General features: G+C 45.0%; 1 protein-coding gene across 5 annotated transcripts in view; it reads right to left on the bottom strand.

The window, feature by feature from the left end:
• The window catches only part of Fhod3 (formin homology 2 domain containing 3), a 412,222-nt gene that overhangs the window by 126,186 nt on the left and 262,048 nt on the right, over nt 1–23,988 (bottom strand). For all 5 annotated transcript variants that reach the window (XM_038330720.1, XM_038330721.1, XM_038330722.1 and 2 more), the window contains exons 8-10: nt 20,173–20,267; nt 13,985–14,128; nt 8,029–8,270 (exon numbers count right to left, since the gene is read on the bottom strand). In XM_038330720.1, the coding sequence (XP_038186648.1) occupies nt 8,029–8,270; nt 13,985–14,128; nt 20,173–20,267 (481 nt within the window). The remainder of the gene's footprint in view (nt 1–8,028; nt 8,271–13,984; nt 14,129–20,172; nt 20,268–23,988) is intronic.

The following is a 23,988-nucleotide window of genomic DNA, read 5'->3' as shown; positions in this document are numbered from 1 at the left end:
ACCATGTTTTTTAAAGATATCAGAGAGATGGGGGTGAAATGTCCAAAGGTTAATATTTAAAACATATCAAGAGCAAGTATATTGTCTTTCCATGCAAACAATAAAGAATACCTATACATCAACACCAACAGACAGGATAAAAGAGTAGAGGATCTAACGGGGGATGTGCAGTCACGACCACAAAACCCCAGGTCACTGCATGTGACCTCATGGAATTAAAAAAATAACTCTGAAGAACTCTTAACATTAAGTGCAAGCAAGGAAGTGTGAAAATGGCCAGCTGCAGGCTGATGGGAAAGCACAAAGTACAGCCCTTTAGGTGTGATGGTGATGCTGAAAATTTAAGTATTCTTCACTCCAGAGTCCCACAGTATTGAAATGTACATCCCTTGCATCTAGAATTTCACTTCTAAGCATTTTTTGCATCTAGAATTTCACTTCTAAGCATTTATCCCAGAAGAGTGCAGCTGCGCGCAAATGCACGGGAACTTGTGCACACAGATGTTCACTACTGCAAACTCAGGGCCAGGAAAAACCGAAATGAAGCCAAGGCAAAATGATTGACAGTATGGCCCGTTGTCCATCTACACAGTGGGACGCTGGGCGATACTTTCTCGATGCATGGTATGTTGAATGTACAGGTATGTGTGTAGGCATGCACATGCCACGGCACGTGTGCTGATCAGAAGGCAACCTTCGGTGTTAGCACTCAGCACCCGTCTTTGCTGAGAAAGGGACTAACACAGGCATTGCTTGGCCCAGGAGATTAGATCTACAGAATCACAAAAACGAGTGTAGTCAGACAAAACAGTGAGCTCCTCAATGTGAAGCCAGACCCACAAAACTCTAAAACCAATCCCAACATACTAGCTGTGGGTCCTCAGGCAAGGAACTTCAATTCCACTTGCCTCCGCCTCTCCTGCTGCCACATGGCAAATAAAAACAGTACTCACAGCAAGAGCAAAGACAAAACATCTCCGGTGTTCGGCAAATTGCCTGGTGGATGGGTATGTGCTCAATAAAGGCTTGTGGGTATTGTAGCTGTCACTACTGCTGAGATGCTATTTCGTCTGATTATTAGGCAACGGCAATATGTTAACTGATATAAGGCTAAAATAGTGGTACCAGGCTCTGAACCTTAGTCTCCTATGCTCAGACATGTCTGTCTGATGCTAAACTCCAAAGTGATTCTGAATGCCACCCAAATGGTGGTAGACTTGGGAAGATCAAGGATTCTGTAGGAGCCATGGCTTTTCTCAGTCAACAAGTCCAGATGGAGCTCCAGACATTAGCATCCCTCGAAGGCCCACAATAACCCCTGTTAAACTCCTCCCTGCATCTCAGATGGACTAGGCCTCAGCCTTAGGATGGCGGAGACAAGACCACAACTTCTCATATTTGCTTGGTACTTCTGGGTTCCTGGCTATAAGGTCAATGCCTATCTACAACTGACCTCTGTGTAGATCTGTATTAGTGGAATGCTGTCCTTTGGGCATGACAGGGCCATTAATTCTGTGATGACAATCAGAAGACTCGCAGAAAGTTAGACCCATTAATTTTTCACTATGGGCAGGGAGGGGCTTATAAGGTTCTATCACTCTCTGAGGCCCCATGGACAGCTAATAGTTTCTGGGAAGAGGTGCTCATGAAGACCCACCCCTCCCTTAAGGATTTAGAAAGCTGATGGTTATAGGAGGAAGGGTTCACAAGGCCCCACCTGCCTCAGGGAGGTGGGAGTATCATGTCAGAGCTTCGATCCACTATTACAGCTTCATAGCATCTCACACACGGCCATGGCTGCATCATAGGACCAGAGAGCATCTCAGCAATACTGACAGCTGCGATATTTGGAAAGCTTTATTGAACGCACAACCATCCACCAGGCAGTAATAGGCAGCTAATGGTTGCTGGGCGATCTTTTCCTTCAGTGGTGTAACCATCCGTAAGTTTCCCATGCCCCTAAAAGTTACACGAGTTAGACTCACTGGCACTTTAAGCTACACTTGGTGGGATGATTTGTTCCTGTCATTGGTGTGCTATCTGGGGCAGGGGGATGTTTGTTTTCATCGCCTCAACAAAAGCTCACACAACGACCTGTGTTTTCATCCTAGTGACTTTGCAATTTTCTAGAATAAATACTTCTATTTCAAATGTAGCAGGCACATCCCTATCACTATGTGTCCTCTAACTTACGCGGGGACACAGCAACTCTTCTGTTGACTCTTGCTTCTGGGTCAATGGTTGACCACATCAGCAGCTGCAGGAGACTTTGCAGAGCTGCCCCTCCATGCTGGTCCCCAATTCCACCTGCACATTTCTGATTATATGAGCACACACATACGATTGTGCGCACACACAGTTATATGATTCCTCTCCCACACAGGATCATGCGGTCTGGCCTCAGATTGCACAACTCTGTTATATAAGTATATTGCTGTCTTGCCAGTTTGTTTCATGCAGGTGTCACATTCCATGATGTCAAAATTTTGGACTGTGATAGACTCAAAGCTGATTAGAACTGGCTGCGTTTGGTTACTGATTGATTCATTAGATTAAGTCAAGCCTGTCCTTAACCAAATACAGTGTATTCGCTAAGAATTTGAAGAGTAAAAATTTGCTAAACAGAGATAAAACAAAAATTAGAAAAAGGATTCTGCTATAACCTATGTAGGCCAGAGAGACCAGGTAATAGGTAAGACATTCCATATCTCCATTCTTCCTAAAAAGTGCTGTCTCCGTGATGATTGTAAAATGTCAATGAAATCTTTATACCAGGAATATCATGTACAGACTCGAATTTTAACTGATTCATGATACTTTCTTCAAAGTTAATTTTGATCCAAAGTTTGGTATGTGAACTTGAGGCAGGTACAGAATCCTGCATTCTTATAAAAGAGCTATCTTGTCCAACAGCTGTTCCCAACCCTGGAAGCCTCCCAAGAAGCGGGTGAAAATTCCAACCAAATACTCAGCCTGCTAAGGTGCTGACCCAGAGGCAGCACCAACTCACTGCTGTAGTGTGAAGCGGCGGGGCTGCGTTCCCGCCGCCCAGTTCCCAGCAACCAGCTAATCCGCCGCCGGCTAGCTTTACCCAAAATAATTACACGGAAACTTTATTCTTTTAAATACTGCCTGGCCCATTATCTGTAGCCTCTTATTAGTTAATTCTCACATCTTCCTTTAACCCATATTTAGTAATTTGGGTAGCACCACGAGTTGTGGCTTACCAGGAGAGATCTTAACCTGCGTCCATCTCGGAGAGGAGCAGCATGGAGACTCACCACGCGACTGCCTGAAGCGTCTTCCTAACTCTACTTCCTTGTTCCCACAATTCTGTTCTGTCTACTCCACCTACCTAATTTTCTCTTAAAGGGCCAAGGCAGTTTTCTTTATTAATAATGAAAGTAACACATAAACACTCCTCCATCACACTGCGGAGAAGCTAATTCTAGTGACGGGTGCCCTGTGCATGGTGGGACAACATTCCTGAATTTGTCCTACCACATGCCCACTGCAACCCAACACCAGTAGTGACAACCAAAACATGCATGCCCAGGTGTCCCTTGGGTGGCAATGTCATCGCTGGTTGAGAACTACTTCCTTCTTCCCTAGGGGTTTCTAGAGCTAAGCTTATCTTGCTATAACCTCCCTAACTGCCTCGTTTTCCCTGCATGTGTCATTAGCCCTTTCTTCTCACCAAGCTCTGTATTCCCCCACCCCAACTTTTCATCCGCCCATCTCCAACTTCACCTGCATCATAGGAAGTTGTGATCAACAAGATCCTCGTAATCTCTTCATGGAATTTTCCTCCCAGGATCTCATATATCCCAGGCTGCCCTCAGACTTGCTATGTAGCTGATGATGACCTTGAACTCTCAATCTTCCTGTCTACTATCTGAGTGCCAGGACTTTAAGTATCTACCACCACATCTGCACTATAAGAATCTACTACCACAGGCCGGGCGGTGGTGGCGCACGCCTTTAATCCCAGCACTCGGGAGGCAGAGGCAGGTGGATCTCTGTGAGTTCGAGGCCAGCCTGGTCTACAAGAGCTAGTTCCAGGACAGGCTCTAGAAACTACAGGGAAACCCTGTCTCGGGAAAAAAAAAAAAAAAAGAATCTACTACCCCATCTGGACTATAAGTATCTACCACCACATCTGCACTATAAGAATCTACCACCACATCTGGACTATAGGTATCTACTACCACATCTGGACTATAGGTATCTACTACCACATCTGCACTATAAGAATCTACTACCACATCTGGACTAAAGGTATCTACCACACATCTGGACTATAAGTATCTACCACCACATCTGGCTTATGTGATGCCAGGGATCAAGCCCAGGGTCTGTGCCACATCACAGCCTCCTTTTACTTTCTTGTTGTAACCCCAACTATAAGATCCCCGCAGTCCTCTCATGTGGCATGGCGGGTCCCCCCTTCTTCCTCACAAAATCCTCATTGGCAATTTCAGCCCATTTCCCCTCCATTTCTCTAAAAATGTCTGTCTCCTGAGAACGGCAGTTGGTAAAATATAACCAGTGAGCTCGATCTGGCCTAAAATCTGTCTTGGAGAATCTGAACATTCGTATATATTTTACATTTCTAATGGTTGGAAAACATCAGGAGACTAGTATCTCACAACTTATGAAATTTACATGACAACCGCCATTACCGTCCTTCGGTGTACATGGCATAAATCTCTATATTCCATTCCCCAGCCAGATGTCACTGTGCACAATTCGCCAGCTCACTCTTCCGTGTCCTTCAAATCCACACATGACTGAGAGCTAGATGGTACCGTGCAAGCATCGGTTGATTCAGTGAAGTTCGGAATTACCTCTGGAGAGTGGAATGCTGTGTGCAACTCAACGGGATGGAATTCAGAGTTGCACACAAGGTCCTGTGCAGTATTTCATACCAGAAACACTGGAGGACAGGACAGATGGAGATCTATTACGCGCTGAAAGCAAGCACCTGGTTGAACAGGAGCATGTTTAGAGACACAAATTAGGGTCAGAGACTGCCTAACAAGCAGGAAATATGGGGTAGAATGGGATACTCATGAAAGAAAGAGTCCCAGCCTGTACGTGAACTCCACTGGGTTCCTGCTTCAGGCTAGACAAACTTCAAGAACATTTTAGTCCTGGGAACGGTAGCAATGTGAGTCAGATACACTGCTGGAGTTTGGGGGGCTTTCTTCACTTTTGCTAATTAGATGACCCCAAATAATTTTCTCAGCAGTAAATAAAAAGGCTCTAATTTTTCTTCTTATAATTAAGTCTGCAAAAAGTAAGTACAAAGATGAAATTTTTTATGGTACACACATCATATAAAAATTTTTCAGGTGACAGATGATCAATAAACTCTACCTCATTTGGCCAAGGGCCAGTGTAGAAGCCATGGCCCAGTAATGTGGGTTCAGGGTCGCACTAACGTCACTAAAATAGTAGTAACAATCTGGCAGGCTTATATGTGCAAGGAAGCATACATGTTCGTGGTATGTGACATGGTGTCCTTTTCAATTCTTGAATATTTATATTTACCTCAGTAAAGATGATGTCCATATAGTATGCCAACCAATTCTCTTCCCTAAAACGTCTGACGTGTAAGTCTTGTTCAGTGACTATGTTTAAGAGTGGGAAGGTGGGAAGCAGCTTTGAGCACTGAGAGTCAAGATTTGAGCTTAACTCCTGGCTCAGCCCATCCCCTACTCCTGCTATTCACCGCAAAGCCCACCCTTCCTGCTGTCTGGCATCTATCCTGCCTTCCTGTACAAGAGGCTCTTTTCGAGAACTGAACTCAAATGAAATGAGCAAGGAGTTCCACACATATTTCCAACATGACTTCCTTTCTGCACTCTCACATTCTCCCATCTTTGCTAGAGGGTCGGTAGGACTTGTGTCACAGAAGGATAAAATACAGCCTCCGAGTCCTCCTATGTGGCACCTACAGGAACCTTGCTACAGATGAGCACCAAGTATGTCCAGGGATTGCTTCCCAGGCCTCCAAGGAATGGCTCCTAACAGCTGCTTGAGTCTGAAGTACAGTTTAAGTCATAGATGTTGGGCAGGTGGCACTGCTAAGCACACAATGACCATCCCCTCCCCTTCTTTGCCATCCTTTCCCCCACTGCAGTCTTGTCTTAAGGAGAACTGCACCATAGTGATACCACCCCAGCCTCTCTCCAACAGGCTTTATGAACAAAGTCATTTTAAAGTTACAAGGTTGTTGCATGTCTTCTCTTTTCAGGTTTATATTTTTAATTTACATTCATTTGCTTATTTTTGCAGTAATAAGGATCAAACTATGTGTGCTAGGCAAGCACTCCATGCTGAGCTACACCCCAGCTTTCTGCAGTGTGTCCTATCTCTATAAACTGGAAATAGCTTCAACACAATGAAAACATGCATAGTGTTTGAAAAGAACAAAGCAAGCATTGTTTAGAGGAGAGTCTTTCCATCTTCTCCCTGCCCCAGACTGAATTCCTGCTGAGCCCAGAACTTGGAGACAATGAACTGTTCTCAGGACAGTCCCCCGAACTGCTGTCATCTTTGATAGTGTATCAGAAGATGCTGTTACTCAAGCACACAACATAAGGGCCTTTTAAAAGCAGAAGAGGAATGAAGAGACCAGAAACAAGCACAGAATCAGACAGTGAAGAACCACTGGGGCCAACGAGGCTCACCGCACCCCTGACTTCAGCAACTCCATTGGTTTTTAAACAGTATTCAATTACTGTGTACATTTTCCTCGATGTCTTCTGAGCCAATTTCTCAAGCTGCTAGCTAGGTGCTGTGCATTTTATGACCCAGGATCTTGAAGAAACTCACCCAGGGCGGAACCACAGTGCACCTGAAGCCTTCTCCCAGTACAGCCCCTAGCTAGCAGCCTCTTTATTTTAATATATTCAGAAGTTTGGGATTTTCACTGGAGTAGAACTGGTCACACGAACTCATGAACAGGACCATGTCTAGGGCCATGACACAGAAAGAGACCATGCATGCTGCACATGACTCTCAAACCAGGATTCCTCCCACTTCCTAGTTAACAGGCACATGAGCACCAGACTGCTTGAGCTGTGTCTTGATGATGGAGATGGTGGGTTATTCTCTCTGTGATGGGGGCTGGGGAAATCAAAATATTCTTGATGATTGACTTTCTAAAGGTGGCCTAATGTATGCTGAGTTATTTTCTCCTTCACCATGTAGCTAGGTAAGCTAAATTTGACTCCCAGAAATATTCCCAGGCTGAGAATGAATGGTGGAGCCACCGTTACTGATACTGATGTGAACATGAATGGGGTGGTCAAGCTCTGTGGTCCATTATTCCAGAAATGAGGCAGCATCCACCTGGAGCGGCTGTCTCAGGACTGTGAAGCCCAGCCATCCTTCTGTTGCACCTGTTTTCCCCAGTCCTTCCAGGCCACCAGAGGTACAATCAAACTTCCTCTGCTTCTTCCTATCTACCTCGCTCTCTTTCCTCAGCTTAGATGTGAGGTTCATGAAGATAAAGATCATACTTTTTTGTGTATGTGTCTTTATACCTTTGCATGGTCCTGACCTATATTGGACACTCAATAAAATGTTTACTGAGTGACTAAATGATCAAATGAGTAGGTGCTGCATAAAAATACATATCTTTAAATTTACATATGTATGTTCACAAATCTAAAGCCAATCTGAATAAGGCTACGTTATCTCAAGAACCATTCCAGTCTTGCATTGCTGTGTGGCATGCCATTTATTTCTAGGCCATGGTTTTGTACTTTGGAGTCTTTGCTATTTTATAAAATACGAAATGAGTTTAGCAAGGTCAAGTCTATGCTTGCCATCAAGAGCAGCTTGCGTGGGAAGTTCCCTGAGAGAGGAATGGTTTAGTGGTAGAGGAAAGGAAGGAAGCAAGGCCAGGATACCCTAGCCATCTAGTGGGGAGGGAATCATGGTCAGTACATGTGACTCGCAGTCTCTCTTTCCCTCTCCCCAGTGGTATTCCCTCCCCATCACTGGGGTTGAGCTTACTTTTCACAGAGATCCCGAACTTGGCTGGGTTTGAAGGCAGGAACTGACTGGGAGCAAGGGCTGGTGGGAGCTGACAGTGGGCTCTTGATATTCTGGATTGAGTGTCTACGGCTCCTTCTGCGGTCAAGGCCCTGGTGCTCACCCACACTGCCACCAGAACACATGCTGGCTCTCCTCCGGTCTCGGTGCCCACTGGGGGGTGGCTCAGCAGTCTCATCACCATCCTCATGCCTGAGTGCCACCTGAAAAAGCAGAGTGTATCAGGCAAGCCAAATTCGAGAGCTTTTTTCCAGTTCGGATTGTGACTATATGTCACCTATAAGTGGATTTAAAACTGCTTTTTTGTTGTTGCTATTTTCCCTGTATTGAAGGCCTCTGCTCAATCTTGAAGACCCCTACGTGTGTCCAGAAGTCAATTCAATCTGATTGCACCATGCCTGTCACTATGCATTCTATGGATCAAACGGATACAGAGAGATAGCTAAGTAAGAGAAATGTATGAAATTATCTGAAATCTAAATGTTTTAGTCAGATTCTTATCACTGTGACTAAATGCCTGAGAAAGTTGACTTTAAAAGGAAAGATTTGTTTTGGCTCACTGAGCTGGATCGTTTGGGTGTGTTTACATCTATGGAAAGACAATGACATCACAGTGGGAGACCATGGTGGAAGAAGGCTGCTAACCCCCTTGTACTCGGGAAGCAGAGAGCCAAACACCTACTCCATGGCTTTCAGGAAGCGGAGAGCCAAGCTGCTCACTCCATGGTGGCCAGGAGGCAGACAGCATCACAGAGAAGATGCCCTCTTAAAAGACCTCCCCAGTGGCCTCCTCCTTCCACCTAGATGCTGCCCTCTAGTTTCTACCTCTGGGTTTGGGTCAGAGGAGGGTATCACTGCTTGAGTACCATCTGCAGAGAAGCTCCCCTCCTTCGATATCCTCACAAATACAGCTATTATCAATAAGGGACCAGAGAGTGTGTGACTGGCTACAGGTCACATCTAGCTCATTAGTGGCAGAGCTGACATGAGCACAAAGGCCTTCTTAACCCCAGAGGAGGTGCTCTGGCTGTCTAGATTTACAGGCAGTGCACATAAAAAACAAACCAGACAATGACAAAAAATGCAGTTGAGTCAAGCCCATGGTGGGGAATAGTAACAGGAGCTCTTCTTCTCTTACACAGACCCACTAGGTAGGCAACCTCAGTCCAGCTGGACCAGGTTCAACTAAGCTCTGAAGCCTGTCAGACTAAGTAACGGTAGAGTCACGTGGTCCCATGCACCCCTGAGTGTGTATGTTTTCTTGTTTTGAAGATGTTTACAACTTAATCCTGCCCAGTGAGAGAATGGAGAAATAAAGAGAAGACAGAGAGTTGGGCATATTGTATGTTCCCCAGGACAGGAATGGTGGCCTCCACAGAAGCAATCACCAGACACTGACATTTTCACACCTGTGTTCTTCCCCTGACAGGTAGAATAGTCCCAAGACACACGGCTGATGGACAACAGGTCATCTACCTCCAGGCCCAGCATTTATATAAGATGGACTTGCCGTGACCTATCTAAGTGACAGATATTTGAAAATCTTTTGGTTATTTTATTCCCCCTAGAATTCATTCCCAAACACGGTGGTAAAGGCTTGGGGTGAGAACTGACGAGTTCCCCAAGGCTCATCTCTGCACAGTCTCCCTGGAAATTCCCATTCTCAAGAGCTCCGTCTGGAAGCACAAACAAAGTGAAGTTCAATGATTGGCGAGTCATGACTGCCATCAAAACTATAAATCCCTAAGCAGTGCTGTGTGGGAAAATTTAGGAATGAGAACACCTTCCCAGTGGCAGGCACTTCTGCCACTGTCCAGTCTGTTTTTCCCTCAATTTCTGACAGAACGCTCTTAGACCATCTGAACTTCCCCTGGCCTGAAGTGTTGACTGTTTCTATTAAGCACACATTTGCAGTGATACGAGCAGGTCTATAGCACAGTTCAGATACTCCTAGCTCCTTGTCTAACCCCAAAGGTCCAAGGATCGAGTGACGTTCCACTCACAGCACCTTCCCGAGAAGCAGTGTGCGGGGAGTCACTCTCACTTCCCCATGTCAAGGAAAGGGGAGACTGACCAGAAAGTTCTAGTGAAGAGAGGAATCTGAGGCAATGATCTAGGCATCACTGCAATGTACAATTCATTTGGGAATATCACAGACTCATATCCATGATAAAACACTCGTCAAAGGGGAAGAGAAAGGGGAGGACTGAGGTGGAGGAAGAGGATGAAGGAGGGAGGAGAACAGAGGGACTGGAGGATGAAAGAGGGGAGGAGGGGAATGGAGAGGGAAGAGGAGGGTTGAGGGGGAGGAGGGGTGCAGCCAGGTGTGGTGGTACAGCTTATAGAACCAGCAGCTCAGGAGCTGAGGCAGGAGTATTCCGAGGGCAAGGCCAGCCTGGACTGTGTAACAAGCCTCTGTTTGTAAAGAAAACAAGAAGAGGAGCTATAGCAAATTATGCTGCAAGTATTACAAGACTACTGATATCTTTGATTCTTATACTTTTTAGCAAATATCCAGAGGTGGATGGTTTCATTATGAACTTTTTCCACAGTATTTTAAGCCTCTTTTACCATAGAAATTTAAGACATACACAACAGACAGGGATGAGTAGAGACTGTGATGGTACATCACCCACAATCACCCACAGCCACCCATGGTCACCCACGGGTGTCTAACACTTGTTAGTTCAGAATCAATATTTGCTCATTTACATCTCACATTTTGCCCTCAACCCCGTGGTCAATTTTTCAATAAAATGTCTAAGATTATTATCATCTGTAAATATTTTAACAAATGTCCCTAAAAAGACTGCTAAAACCATAAATGCACTATTATTGTCCTGTTTAACATAATAAGATCTTAATATTATCAAATAATAAGATTTGGTGAGAGGCACTAGGGGGAACTCTGGGCCTCGTGCATGCTCAGCACATGCTCTACCAGTGAGATACACTGATGACCGTACAGTGTTAGGTCTCCAAGGACTTATATGCCACCCTGTATCATCCTTGAGTCTAGACTTAGTTGTGTAACTTGCTCTGAACAATTGGAACATTTTTAATGGGGCTCAAAACCCCTACCTCTGAATTTTTTCTGAGTTTTTATCATAATATGGCTGTGACCCATGATGGGCAGCCATCTTAGTAACGGATGTGACCCTTTTCCACACTGCTGTCTCATGCCTACACAGTTCAGTTCAGCTCTTAGGTGAGGTGTATGTCAGGGTCACAACCTATCCACCTGCTGTGTGGTAGCAGGCTGTGGCCACACACAGTGTTCTAGACACTCGCACCTCCTTGCTTCCTTCCTCTGTGCCAACCCCTCCCACACAGAGGTTAGGCATGACCATGTGAATGACTTTCTTTGGCCAGTGAACCATTGGTAAACACGACACTAAGCCTGGAAATATTTGTGCTAGTCTTGCTTTTCACAAATGTTGTTATCCCATGAAGAAGTGGGAGCTAGCTTGCTGATCACACGTGGCCTAGACAAGAGCCCAAATCAAATTGAATCAGATGATCAAGGCTAAGTGAGACCTTTCAGGCCCAGTAAGGCCGCCAGGTAGCTGAACGGCCTGAAAGCATCTTAGCTGAGCCAGGCCAAATTCCTGATTCTAAGAACCAAGATCAGTGAGGTTTTTAGAGCAGTTGTTTATGGTGTGCTGGTGACACAGCATAAGATAACTGATACACATTGTTAATCACCTATGAGATGGAAAGCTCTCAGGGAAGGGGAACCATTAGTAAACAAGTTCTGAAAGTAACAGCTATTTCTCAGCTGCAAGTCTCCAGCGGCAAGCTGTCTTTCCCCATACAGAAAGAACATTTTTAGAACCAAAAGTTAACACACATGATCTGACAAAAGATTTTTTTTTATTTTGGCCATTTATGTATTTGAAAAATCACATATGGCTAAGAAATTTCAACAAATTTAATTAAACATGGATCAAATCACCTTTCTGAAATGGAATTAAATTACACAAAATAAGGCCTGTCCCAGAAAGCCCAAGACATATGGCCACCAGACATCCTGCCCCATGAGGAAGCACCCAAGAAGTCTGCCCGGGCTTTCTGCAGGCACTTGAGAAGTTCAAAGTCTTTTTGAGGAAAGTATTGGCTCTGTGTGTTGATTCTTCTAGCTCTCATTGCACATATTTAAAATTGGCTGCCCATGTCAGTAAATGTTTTTCTAGAATGCATTAACTTTCAGACTGGAATGAGGATCCAGATTCTGTCTGCTACCTAAAGCATGGGATTGTCACCCTGAGTTATTACTCGGGCATCAAAATAAACCATACCCTTCCCCAGCCCCGTGCCTGGCAACATTAGTATCCACATGGGTGATGCTTGCAGAAGGAAGTCATCCAAGCCTTTAATAAACTTTAGGCAGCTGTGCTAGGTCCTGGCATTAGAAAGAGGCAGGGGACACAGGATTTGTGTAGCTCAAAGTGACAGACAGACAGGATTGTCATGAGAACTGCTGGACAGAGATGCAGAGACATTCACTTATAAATAGTGGGGAATGGAGAGCAAGGCTTCATAGAGATGCTACTTAAGGAGTTTGCCAACTGGTGAGTAGGGATAAAGAAACCCGCATAAAGTGGAGAAGAAGGTAAAGAAAGGCTCCTCAAATGGCCCAATTTCCACATGCAAGAAACAGGGGAAGCTGGGTGTAGCTGAACCACCAAAGGCATCCGTGGAGACCGGTGCCATGTCAAGTCTAACTTAGGCAGACCGTGAAATGGGGAGGCAGCAATACCCACCTCTGAGCAACCCCGAGAACTTCGCTTCCCTGTAGATGGACACAGAGAAGGGAGCTCTTGCACATCCTACCCAACCCTGCTACTTTCCCAGACTAGCCAATCACATATGCTGACTGATCGCACAGAACAACATGGAGACAGAGCAGCTCAGGATTCCTTCCCTACCCATCCTTTTATTACTGACTGGCCGGGAAGCTAGAGACAGAGTGCTGGTAGGACACTCACTTACCCAGACACCAAAGAGAAATGGCTGATTCTAATACTGTTTCCTCTGTCCTGATATGACTAACCATGTTTGCAAACAGCAGCTTCCAAATAGGAGCCAGGAACTTTTGACAACTCTGCCTACAAAATACTGTTATATTTGTGTTTAAAATAATGTCACATGGTACAAAGACAAGCAGTGGAGTTTGATGTCCAATTTTGATTTTTCTTTCCTTGTGACATACCAGAGCAAAGAGAAAAGCACTCTAACAAGGCAAGAGAAAACCTGGAAGAAAGTACATGCTGGGCAGCGTCATTAAAGCACTGTCTTTTGTCCCAGGAATGGGGGCATGCACCTGCAAACCTAGCACTTGGGAAGTGAAGCCAGCAAGATTTGGTATTAAAGGTCACCTTGGCCTCATGTGGAGTCTGAGGCTAGCCTGAGCTACATGAGACTCTGTCTTTAACATGGGGGATGAGGTTTTTCTAAAAAATATACCATGAATTTCCACTTCATACTATACATTATGCAGGGGAATAGCCCTCCCCCTTGCTCTCTGTCTTTCTCTCTTTCACCCCCTCCCTCCCTCCCATTCCTCCTCCCTGATCCTGCCTCTCTACCTGATTTCTCATTGAGTAGAGGTCCTGACAATAGAGCACATGTTCTTCAAAACAGAACAGTTCTGAGTTTTCTCTGTGTCGAAGGTTCGTAAGCTTGAACACATACTAGGATCTCCTGGAAGGCTTGTTGGGACAAGATTTCTGGTCCCACTCTTGAGTTCCTGATTCAGGAGGACAGAGTAGGATCTGAAACCTTGCATTTCTAGAAAATTTCTCATGGTGTGGAAGCCCCTTGTACAACGCTTAGAACCCGGGCCTGGAGGACATGTGACATCACCCTTTGACCTTTGCTGATGCTGTGGATGACTTAGAAATGGCACATTTGTTACCTCATAGATATTAAACTGCTCCAGCAAGTCCAAGTCTGTTCCTTTCTTGTTCAAGTGCCTCTGGGACACAGCGGCAATACCAAGCTCCTCCAAGCAGTCTACCACATCATAGAAGGTGTCTTGGTCGGGCAGTCCTGCCAATGTCTGCAAGAGAAGAAAAGGATACAGCCATATCTTACGGGAATGTCACAAGGCAATGAAGACATGTTCATGGGGTCCAGTGGCCTCAGTTCTAACAACCCACAACAGTGCAAGACACATGACAAATTCATTCAATGAGGAAATCTCCTGGGAGCCAGCAGGGTGAACTCGGGACTCTTGCCCCTGGGGGTAACCTGTGACCTAGTGGGGGCTGGGAACTCCTGTGGGTGAGTTGTGACATTCATTAGGCTAGCTAGGGGAAGGGATTTAGCAGGTGTTGTCAAGGTTCCAATCTGTGGTAAGTGGGCAAACCCTTAAAAGAGGGCGTAGGTCTCCCCTGAGCTCAGGCTGGTTTGGAAGAAAAGAGCAAGACACAATGAGCTGAACAGCTGTATGGAAAGGAGTCCAGCAGACAGCCACAAAAGGCTGCCAGAGGCCATCCTGGCCAGATCTTGACTAGCCTTGGAAGACCCTGAGCAGACAACTCAGCAAGGACCTGTCTGAACACCCGCCCCCTGGGAACTGTGAGAGGAGCAGCGTGCATTCATTGCTCCAAGCAACGGAGCCTGTGGGATTTGTCACGTGCCACTGGAACGTTAACATGCTTCTAGATTTGACGTTTCGATTATAATCAATGGAACAGTGTGGGTTATAATTTGATGATTCTCTCCCATTGAAGTTCAGCGGGGCCTCTCTTTGCTCTGTGAAACTTTGGGAAACATGAGAAATTTCAAAGCAGCAACCAAGAGCCAAAAACGCAGAGTGGGGGTGGGGAGAAAGCAGCCAACGTTTCTGATTTCTACCTCTCCTACCAGAGGATAATCTCAGCAGGGTCCTCTCAGAACAGAAGAACCCCGGAGAGCTAGTGCGAGCCCCTCATCTTACATGCAAGGGAGATGAAGGCTCAGGGAGGGGAGGGATTTCACAGGTGACCAGAAATTACTGTAGACTGTGGGGAAGCCCCTCTCAGAGCCACCAGCCCAGCCTCCACATAGTTTATTCCAGCCTGGAATCCAGGCCCTGCTCTTTAGCCCCTATTTATTTCACTGCCTTTGGGTTTCTAAGAAGACCACATGTATTTGAAATTTATCTTCAACATGTTAGTTTGCTTCAGAAGACACGGACAGACTCTTGCATAGGGATCACCTCATGGCCCCGATTTCTCTGACAACCTCTATCAATGGTAAAAAGAAAAAAAGAATGCCTTTATTTATACACTAAATAAAGGCTTTTAGCTTTTTATGCTGATCAAAGAGCATACAACTCACAATGGCTGAGGTCAGAGACATGATCACCTTGATCACTCAAGAGACCCCCACCCAAAAAAATAAACACAAAACAGGAGGTCGTGACTTGGAAGCTACAAGAGATACTCATACATGTGGACAGCACACACCTGTGTCTGCCACAGTGGTAGTCAACTGGGCTTTACCTGAGAACTACCAATAATTAGGCCAATGCCACTGCCGCTGCCACCATCACCATCACCTCCACCACCATCACCACCATCACTACCACCACCCCCAACCTGGCATGCACTCAGAGACTCTTATTGTAGCCACAAGCTCACCCCCTGCTTTCCAGGAAAACTGTAACATTTATTAAAGGACAAAACAGGAGGGGTAGTAATGCTAGGCAGGAGCATAGAGGGTAACTGGATCCCCCAAACTATGTAATGACTACAGAGTAGGCAACTCAAGGAAGGCAGGCTAGTTAGCCTCCACTCCCCCACCTTCCATTCCCATATCTGGCATCAACAGGCAGTGTGGGGTGTGTGTGTGTGCATGTGTGTGAGTGTATGTGTGTAGGTCAGAGGATTTTTGCTCCATTGTTTTCTTGGATGACTTTTGAACATAACCTTTAAAATAGGGAGTCTCACTGGGGTAGAAACTCACTAGTTCAGCGAGGCTAGCTGACCAATGAGCTTCAGGGATTCACCTAGCTCACACATACCAACCTGGGTGCTCTGCATGGGTGCTAGGGACCTACACTCAGGTCCTCAAGTCCTCCTGTCCTTAAGGCAGGCACTTCACCGACTCAACCATCTCCCCAGCCCCGTAGGTTCTTTTTCACTAAGCTGAAATTCTATATCTAATTCCCTTGTTTAAAGAGCCAGCTTTTAAATAATGAGACAGCCAGCTCTCTATAATAAACAATCACAAAGGCCTTTGCCAAGTAACAGGAACGGAACTGAAGTTGCAAGCAGCCATTTTCAATTCCACCATGAAAACTGTGAGTTAGAGTTGAACCTGTGGCCCTCCAGTATTCACGCAGGCTGCAATGGGACTGTGGCACTTTCCCCTGTGCAGGAAGGTCCCACATCCTAGACACAAAGTCGCCTTTTCCAGGCTGCCAGTTTAATTTGCTCAGCTACTCTCACCGCATTCCCACCTGGGCCTTTCCCAGTTGCCCTGCATGATCACCGTTGGACACCTACCACTGGCAAAGACATGGCCTTGCCAGAAAGTGCTGGAGGCGTGAGTTTCCTGAGGCTGGGAACGCCCCACAGCTGCCTTACATCTGGCATTCCTGACCTCCGTTTCTTTCGGATTTTTGTCTTGCCAGGATCTGTCACTAACAATTCTTTACTGGTATTAATCAGAGACTGAACTCTGTCTTCAAAGAAATTTGTCTCTCCTTGGGTTTCAGAGGATTAAAACCTTCATACAGGATCAAACCAGCATGGTAAAGCCCATGCTCCACACTCTCTTGTGGAAGTCAAGAACCATGACCTTTAACCTCTTCCACAAGCAAATGGGTAAGTTAGAGAACCCTAGTCTCCCTCAAAGACATATGGGTGAATATACTGGGGGTGTACCTGTGTAGCACAATCATATATACTCCCCAAAGGGAGAGAGTCATTACCATACACAATAACTGTAATAGTGAGTTTTATGCAGACAGGGAAGCCAGCCTCAAAGGGTTACGTATTACGAGATTCCATTTGACCCTGAAAGACATGATTGATAATAGTATACTGATAATTAGTGGTTGCCAAGGGTTATGGATGGGGGTTAAGAAAGATCCATTTCAATGTATAAAGAAATAAAATTAAATGTTTTAAAAAGTTATCTACTTATCCTGAATCCTGAATCATTGCTATCATGAATCATTGCTTCATTAGGAATCTATCCCCAGGTCCTAATGAAGCAATGCCTCTTCTCAGAGCTCCCTAGGATCCTACCATTACTTCCCCCATCTACCTCATCTTAGTCTATGAGATGACTCCTACGCTACCCAGGAGGGTTTCAGCTATGGCAGAGGAGGTTACGGTCTCCTTTTCCCTCAATTCTTTTCAAGACTTGGGTAGGGATGCGGACAGGTGGAGGCTCTGCTTGATGTCTCTGGTAGACAACAACAACAACAACAACAAAAGCCACTCTGGTCTCAGAATCCAAGGCAGGCTAGGGTTTTCTGCCTTTTTAAATTATGAAAATGTCAGTTTTTAAATTCATGTTATTATAGCACCATTTATTTTGCTAAGATTGATTCTGGTTAGAAACCACCCAACTTGCAACAGAATTTCTCAGACTTCAGGATCTGGTGCTTTTATTTTTGTTTTTGTTTATTACATACTAGCATTAACATTCCGGTTTGCTGCTCTGTTTGGTAGCTTGATGCATTTGACTCACTGGAGCCATAAACATGACTGCAATTCATAAAGCAAAATGAACCCTTGCGTGGGCTGTGGGCTTTTCCAGGAATGGCTGTATCTGTCTGGAATGACCTCTCCAGAGCCTTCTCCATGTGTCAGAACAGCCATTGTTCTAGTTGGCTTTTCTGTTGCTCTAATAAAACACTGACCAAAAGCAGCTTAGGGTTGGAAAGGACCCATCTGGTTTACACTTCCAGGTCACAGTCCAACACTGAGGGAACCTGGGACAGGAATCCAGGTAGGAACAGAAGCAGAAACACGGAGGAATTCTGCCTGGCAGCCTGTTCTCTCTCTCACGTTCGGCTTTCTTGATTCATAGCTTAGGCCCAGTTGCCTGGGGATGGTGCTGCCCATAGCGGTCTGGGCCCTCTCACATCCATCATCAGTAGAGATAATTCCCTTACAGACATGGTCACAGGCCAATTTGATCAAGGAAATTCTTCATTTGAGATTTTCTCTTTCTAGGTGACTCATATCAAATTGATAGTAAAAACTAATCAGGATGGGCATAGATGAGGCATTTCGATAAGAATTCCTGGGTTGGGGGGGGGGGAAGCTGCGCCTGCATAGACGGTGGCTTACTCCAGCTGCAGTGGTGTGGGAGGGTGGAAAGGCTGCAGGTCCAGAGGCCCATTACCTTATACTAGCTAGCTTTACTCTCCATAGCTGTTCCTTCCCCACCTCTTTTTCAGAACTAATAAATAGACTAATAGACAAAAACTGACTAATAGTCAAAAACCTTTTGAAATCTATTAACCTAACAACCTCCTAACTTCCACAAACTCAAAAGCTAAGGTTGCCAGCAGCTAGCATCCGCGGCCTGTAGAGAGCTTTCCCCATCCCGCTGCAACCACCTTCTCTGTGACCACCAATATATTTTAAACTTGCCTTTATTAGCGACTTTCTGTTTTAAAAACTATAAAGCTTCATGAAGCTACGTCCACCTTGGGACATGGAATCTGAATTAGCCTCTGTCTCTGTTTCCAGAGCTTCACTCAAATCTGCGACTAGAATAAACTCCTATCCCTTCAAGGTGAGAACTGTCCTTTGTGGGCAGACAGCAGAAGGGCCATTGGATGGGCTGAAATGGATCTGTTTATTTCTGTCTATCACCACCCCACCCCAATCACGGATGAATCTGTCCTATCAGCATGATGTTGACTGCATGCCAAGTTCTGAACACTGGATCTGCTTCAGGGCACCCCATGCCAGTCATCTGCATGTGAAATCAACTGACTGTCCTTAGTGTGAATGCAGCGTGTTACCATTGAGGGCAAGCTGTGCCTCAAATCCAGATGGTTCACTACAAATGTGTCTTCTGTTCGTTACGAGAAGCAGGTCTCCAGTTATGTTCCATAAGAGGATTCTGGAACCTTCCAAGACCTTACTCCTCATCACTGTGGTTGATTCTGAAGACTCGTAGTCAACAGTCTAAGGAAAATCCTCAGGGTGGTGACAATGACACTTGGGATGTGGGGTGTGACAATCTGAATGAAGGGAAATTAGGACCAAGACAGCCTGTTCAGGGTCACCATTGGAGCCAATACCTGTCTCCCAGTCAGTACTTCTGAGGAGAGCCTCAAAGGACTGTGATTGTCCTACAGGATGAGGACCAGAAAGGGATGTGATGGAAGCAGCAAGCACACGAAGGTGAGGTCATGAGAACATAAGGAGATGGGATCTGCCTCCAGTATCCTCACCGCAGTCCAAGAGTCAGAATTCCACAGATAAGTCTTGCATCTTCCTGACCTGTGAATCACTTCTTCTAGGTCAAGCTGCTAATTCTAATGGGGACATGTCATTATAGGTGAGACTCAGTAAGAAACATCTTACAATTCTTGCTATTGCCTTCCAATTATCAAGCTGTGGCTCACGAGGAACCATTTAACATTTTCACGTGATATTAGTTTCCTACAGCTGGTGCAACTTGCTACCATGAGCTAAGTGTTTTAACATGCCAGAACTTCACAGTCTGAAACCAAGGAGTCAGCAGGGCTATGTTCTCTGTAACAGCTCCATGGACTGATCCTCCCTTGACTATTTCTAGGTTGGTTGTCAGTCAACTTTGGTACTACCTGCCTCACAGATGGACCGTTCTAATCTCTGCCTCTGTCTTCATGTGGCTGTTTTCCCTGTATGTGTTCATACTTTCTTTCACCCCCCCTCTCTCTGTGTGTGTGTGTATCTCTCTCTCTGTGTCCCTGTCTCTGTCTCTTTCTGCCTCTTTCTCTCTCTCTTCCTCCTGTAAGGCCATCAGTCATATTTGGTTAGAGTTGTCCTGATAACTGAGTGAGATCTGCAAAGACCCTCTTCATAGGTTCTAGAGTTTAAGGCTTTCATACCTATTTTTTTGAAGGGGTAACAATTCAACCTAGAGCACACATCAACCAACCTTGTTTACTAGAGTCATTGCATAAACCAATAGCTCCGTGTCAACTCCATCTTTTTCTTCCAGGATTTCCATGATATTGGACCAGGGTTTGATGCCTACGAGTAAAGCAAAAATCATTAGCAGCAACAATTCAATGACACTCACTATCCAGTCACACTGAAGTTTCAAAAAGGAGTTCTCCTTTGGGGATGGCAATATCTTCCATCCCTGCATGTGTAAGGTGGACACTCTTTAAGCTGGACTTGTTCCTATCCTAATAAACTGTATTTTCTAGCAACCAATATAACTTCCTGTCTTGTGCTCATTATATCCATAACTATTTGCTTGAGAGGTCTCCTTTATATTAAATATACAGTTTTTAAGTCTGTTCATGTGCACACTTTTGGGATGCAGACTAAAACCCTTTCTAAGTCATCACTGAAAAATCCATCAGCAGACACTGAGCAAGGCATGAAGACCTTTATTTACTCTCAGTTCCAAGCAGTAACAGTGGCATCGCTTTCTAGAAAACATCTAGAGAAAAAGAATGCTACTTCTAATCCATCAGGGTACAGATATTGTCAGGGCACCAGCTAGGTACAGAGTCTGGTGGGTAACTTCCCTTGATGGGTTTAGAATCTAGTGACGTAGTTAGACAAAAAGCACAAACACAGATACAAGCACAGAGCCACCATCTAACAAGAAGTAGCCATATTTAGTCTACATATGGTGCTGGCAAGGGAGATGCAGTAAAGATGGATATGGAAGGCTTGGGAAATGAGGTTCCTCTCGAGTGAGCCCCACTACTGAAGGCTCATGAGCTGCTCTTTCCAGCCTCTAGGATAGAGGTAGAAAACACGTCCCATTTTAGACCATCAAATCAAGTGCAAGGCCATGAAGGAGAAAGCAATCTTTTGGCATGGCTCCATGCCTGGGATAAATATTAGAAGTGATAGAAGCATTGGCTTGCCCTTGGGTTGGTGGGCTAGAATGTGACCCTCTTTCCTGTGTGATTCCTCTATAAATTATCTCAAAAGGATATCACTTATCTTTGTTTGATAAAGTAAACTTGTAAATAGCCTGAGCACAGCAGCTTCCAAATGCTGGTCCTTGGATGGTTTGTGACAGAGCTGATCCTAGCCTTGAGATAAATAAACATTTCCCAAAGGCAGAAACGGGGTCACTCTTGTTCATCTCTGCACTTTCAGCACAACGCCTGCCGTAGAGGACAAGGTCAATAAGATTTCCGAGAACAGTAATGATTTCTCAGAGGGTATGTGAAGATGGAACAGCTTTACAAGCATGAGCGGGAAGATACACTCAGGAAGAAAAGAAAAAAGACAGAAGGACTGAAAAGTAGGCACCTTCTAGAAGACATGACACACGCAGATTAATTCCACAAGCAAATATGTCAGCTCTTCCAGCAAATGAACCTGGTGTCATCCTTTAGCTGAGTTATCCAGAAAGTCAGCAATCTCCCAAGCAATCTCCTGCCTCTCTTTTTAATTCTGAATGTGCAGAAATGTTCTCCCTCCCAAGACCTATTGAATTGTATCTGGATATTCACTGTCAAACTCCTTTGCAGTTAGCACCAGGGTATAGTTGTTCTTCGAGTGTCAACAGAGTGACCATTTCAGCTTTCAAGACAGCTAACCAAGGTAGCCAGTAGACCCTGGGCCTCACTGTCCCTGTGAGTTCAGGAAGCATCTGCTTGTGTTCCTAATGGGGCATCAATCTCAAGGACTAGAGCACTCCCAGCATATGCTGGGTGAAGTGCCTGAGAGAAACACTGAATTTGTAGTTTCTAATTTCTATGGTGCTTCTGGACTCAGAATTACTTCTTTATTGTTGATTTTGAATCCAAAGTGTCCTGTCGGGGCTGGGGAAGAGAAAGCCAAGCAACAGAGGCAGGTGTCCCAGAGAAAGGGAGCCAGATCTCCCAACACATTTACACACACACACACACACACACACACACACACTAAATACATAAATACATAAATGTAAAAAGAAAAAAATTAGGTTGGGGAATTAAGGCAGGTTGGGGACATCCCTATAAGGTGAGATACAAGTGTTTGTCAAAAGATTACTGCAAGGTGTCCAGGAGACGAAGCATTTCTAGTTCCTTTCTTAGCATTGATGGGGTACAGTGGAAGACAAGGTTGTCATTACCATCTGTCTCCCTCAAGATGCACCCTACACACTGCAATATAGGTTCCATAAGATCCCAGTGCCTCCTGATGTTGTCAAGCACATAGTTGACTCAGACATTTGACTGAACTGTGTGTGCACATTGACAGTGTGTTGCACCACAGACACCCAAACATCAGTAGCTGCCATTATCAAGGCCGTGGCTAGTGATGACACCAATACTTTAAACGCTCTTTTCACAAGGTTCCAGGCCAGTCCCTTGCCATGAAGGCACAGTGCTTCTTTCTTAACTCGGATTAAAGCCATACACACAGAATACATGATTGAGACATTTCCCATTTATTCTTCTGATAGGTTCCTGTATTAAACTTCATCAGACATTTTACATGATTGTCAAACACATGTTGGAAAATCCTTCCAGCACATTCTGGATCTTTCCAGGTAATAGATCTATATAGTCTCCACAGAGACTTTTGACATTAAATAGTTCGTTCAGTTCAAGTGTGTAACCTCTAGCATCCACCATACTTTGGATATCCTTCACCATTCAAGACACCCTCAAGCAGAGTCAGAGACAGGATTGCTTGAAGGGATGATAGACTCTATCCAATGATTATCATGTATGATATGCATGTACAGAAATTAAGTCATATCTTATCACTTTACATTGAAATGAAAAATATAAGTTCAAAAGCTATGCTGAACCAAATCAATAGATCCCAAGATTTATGACAAAATGAGTAACCCTGTCTGTTCCCCAAGCTCACCCTCTGTGGGAGAGGCTAACTACATGTCCAAGGGACTCCCACTCTACCTAGCTTCAAGATAACCCACCACAGGGCAAATCTTAGGAAAGAACTTGACAAGGTAGAATGACAACCCAACTATCTCCTTAAAATTTCTATGAGTTACCGTCTTTCTCTCTTCCCGTCAGGCTGCATCTGCCCAAAAAAAAGTGACATAAAGATATGAGAGAGAGAGAGAGAGAGAGAGAGAGAGAGAGAGAGAGAGAGAGAGAGAGAGAGAGAGAAGCGGGGGAATGGTATAAAGTGCTTGATATCCAAGCACAAGGTCCTGGGTTTGATTCCTAGGACTCATATAATAAATCTAGATATGGTGGTGTGTGACTATAATTCCTGTATGAGGGAGTCAGAGACAAACAGATCCCCAGGGTTCTCTGGCCAGTCAGTCTAAACAAATCAGTGATCTCGCTTCAGGTTCAGCCAGAGACCCTTTGTAACCTAACCCAGAGAGCAATTAAAGAAGACATCCTAAGTCAACTTCTGACCTACATATACACACACGTACATGCACACACTCACACATGCACACAGGTGTGGTATAGGAGGTCCTTCTGTATTTGTGTTGCTTTCATTGGTTAAATAAAGAAACTGCCTTGGCCTTTTGATAGGGCAGCACTTAGATAGGCAGGAAGACAGAACTGAATGCTGGGAGGAGGAAGGCAGACAGGGAGAGCCGACATGAAGTCGTCAGGTCAGAGATGCTGAATCTTTCCTGGTAAGCCACAACCTCATGGTGATACACAGATTAACGGAAATGGGTTAGATCAGGATGTGAGAGTTGGCCAAGAAGAGGCTAGATATAATGGGCCAGGCAGTAATTAAATTAATACAATTTCTTTGTGGTTATTTTGGGGGTTAAGCTAGCCAGGCGGTGGGATGCAGC

The sequence above is a fragment of the Arvicola amphibius genome, chromosome 5, assembly GCF_903992535.2.
Source record: "Arvicola amphibius chromosome 5, mArvAmp1.2, whole genome shotgun sequence".
Taxonomy (NCBI): Eukaryota; Metazoa; Chordata; class Mammalia; order Rodentia; family Cricetidae; genus Arvicola; species Arvicola amphibius.
This window is presented reverse-complemented; position numbering and strand designations above follow the sequence as displayed.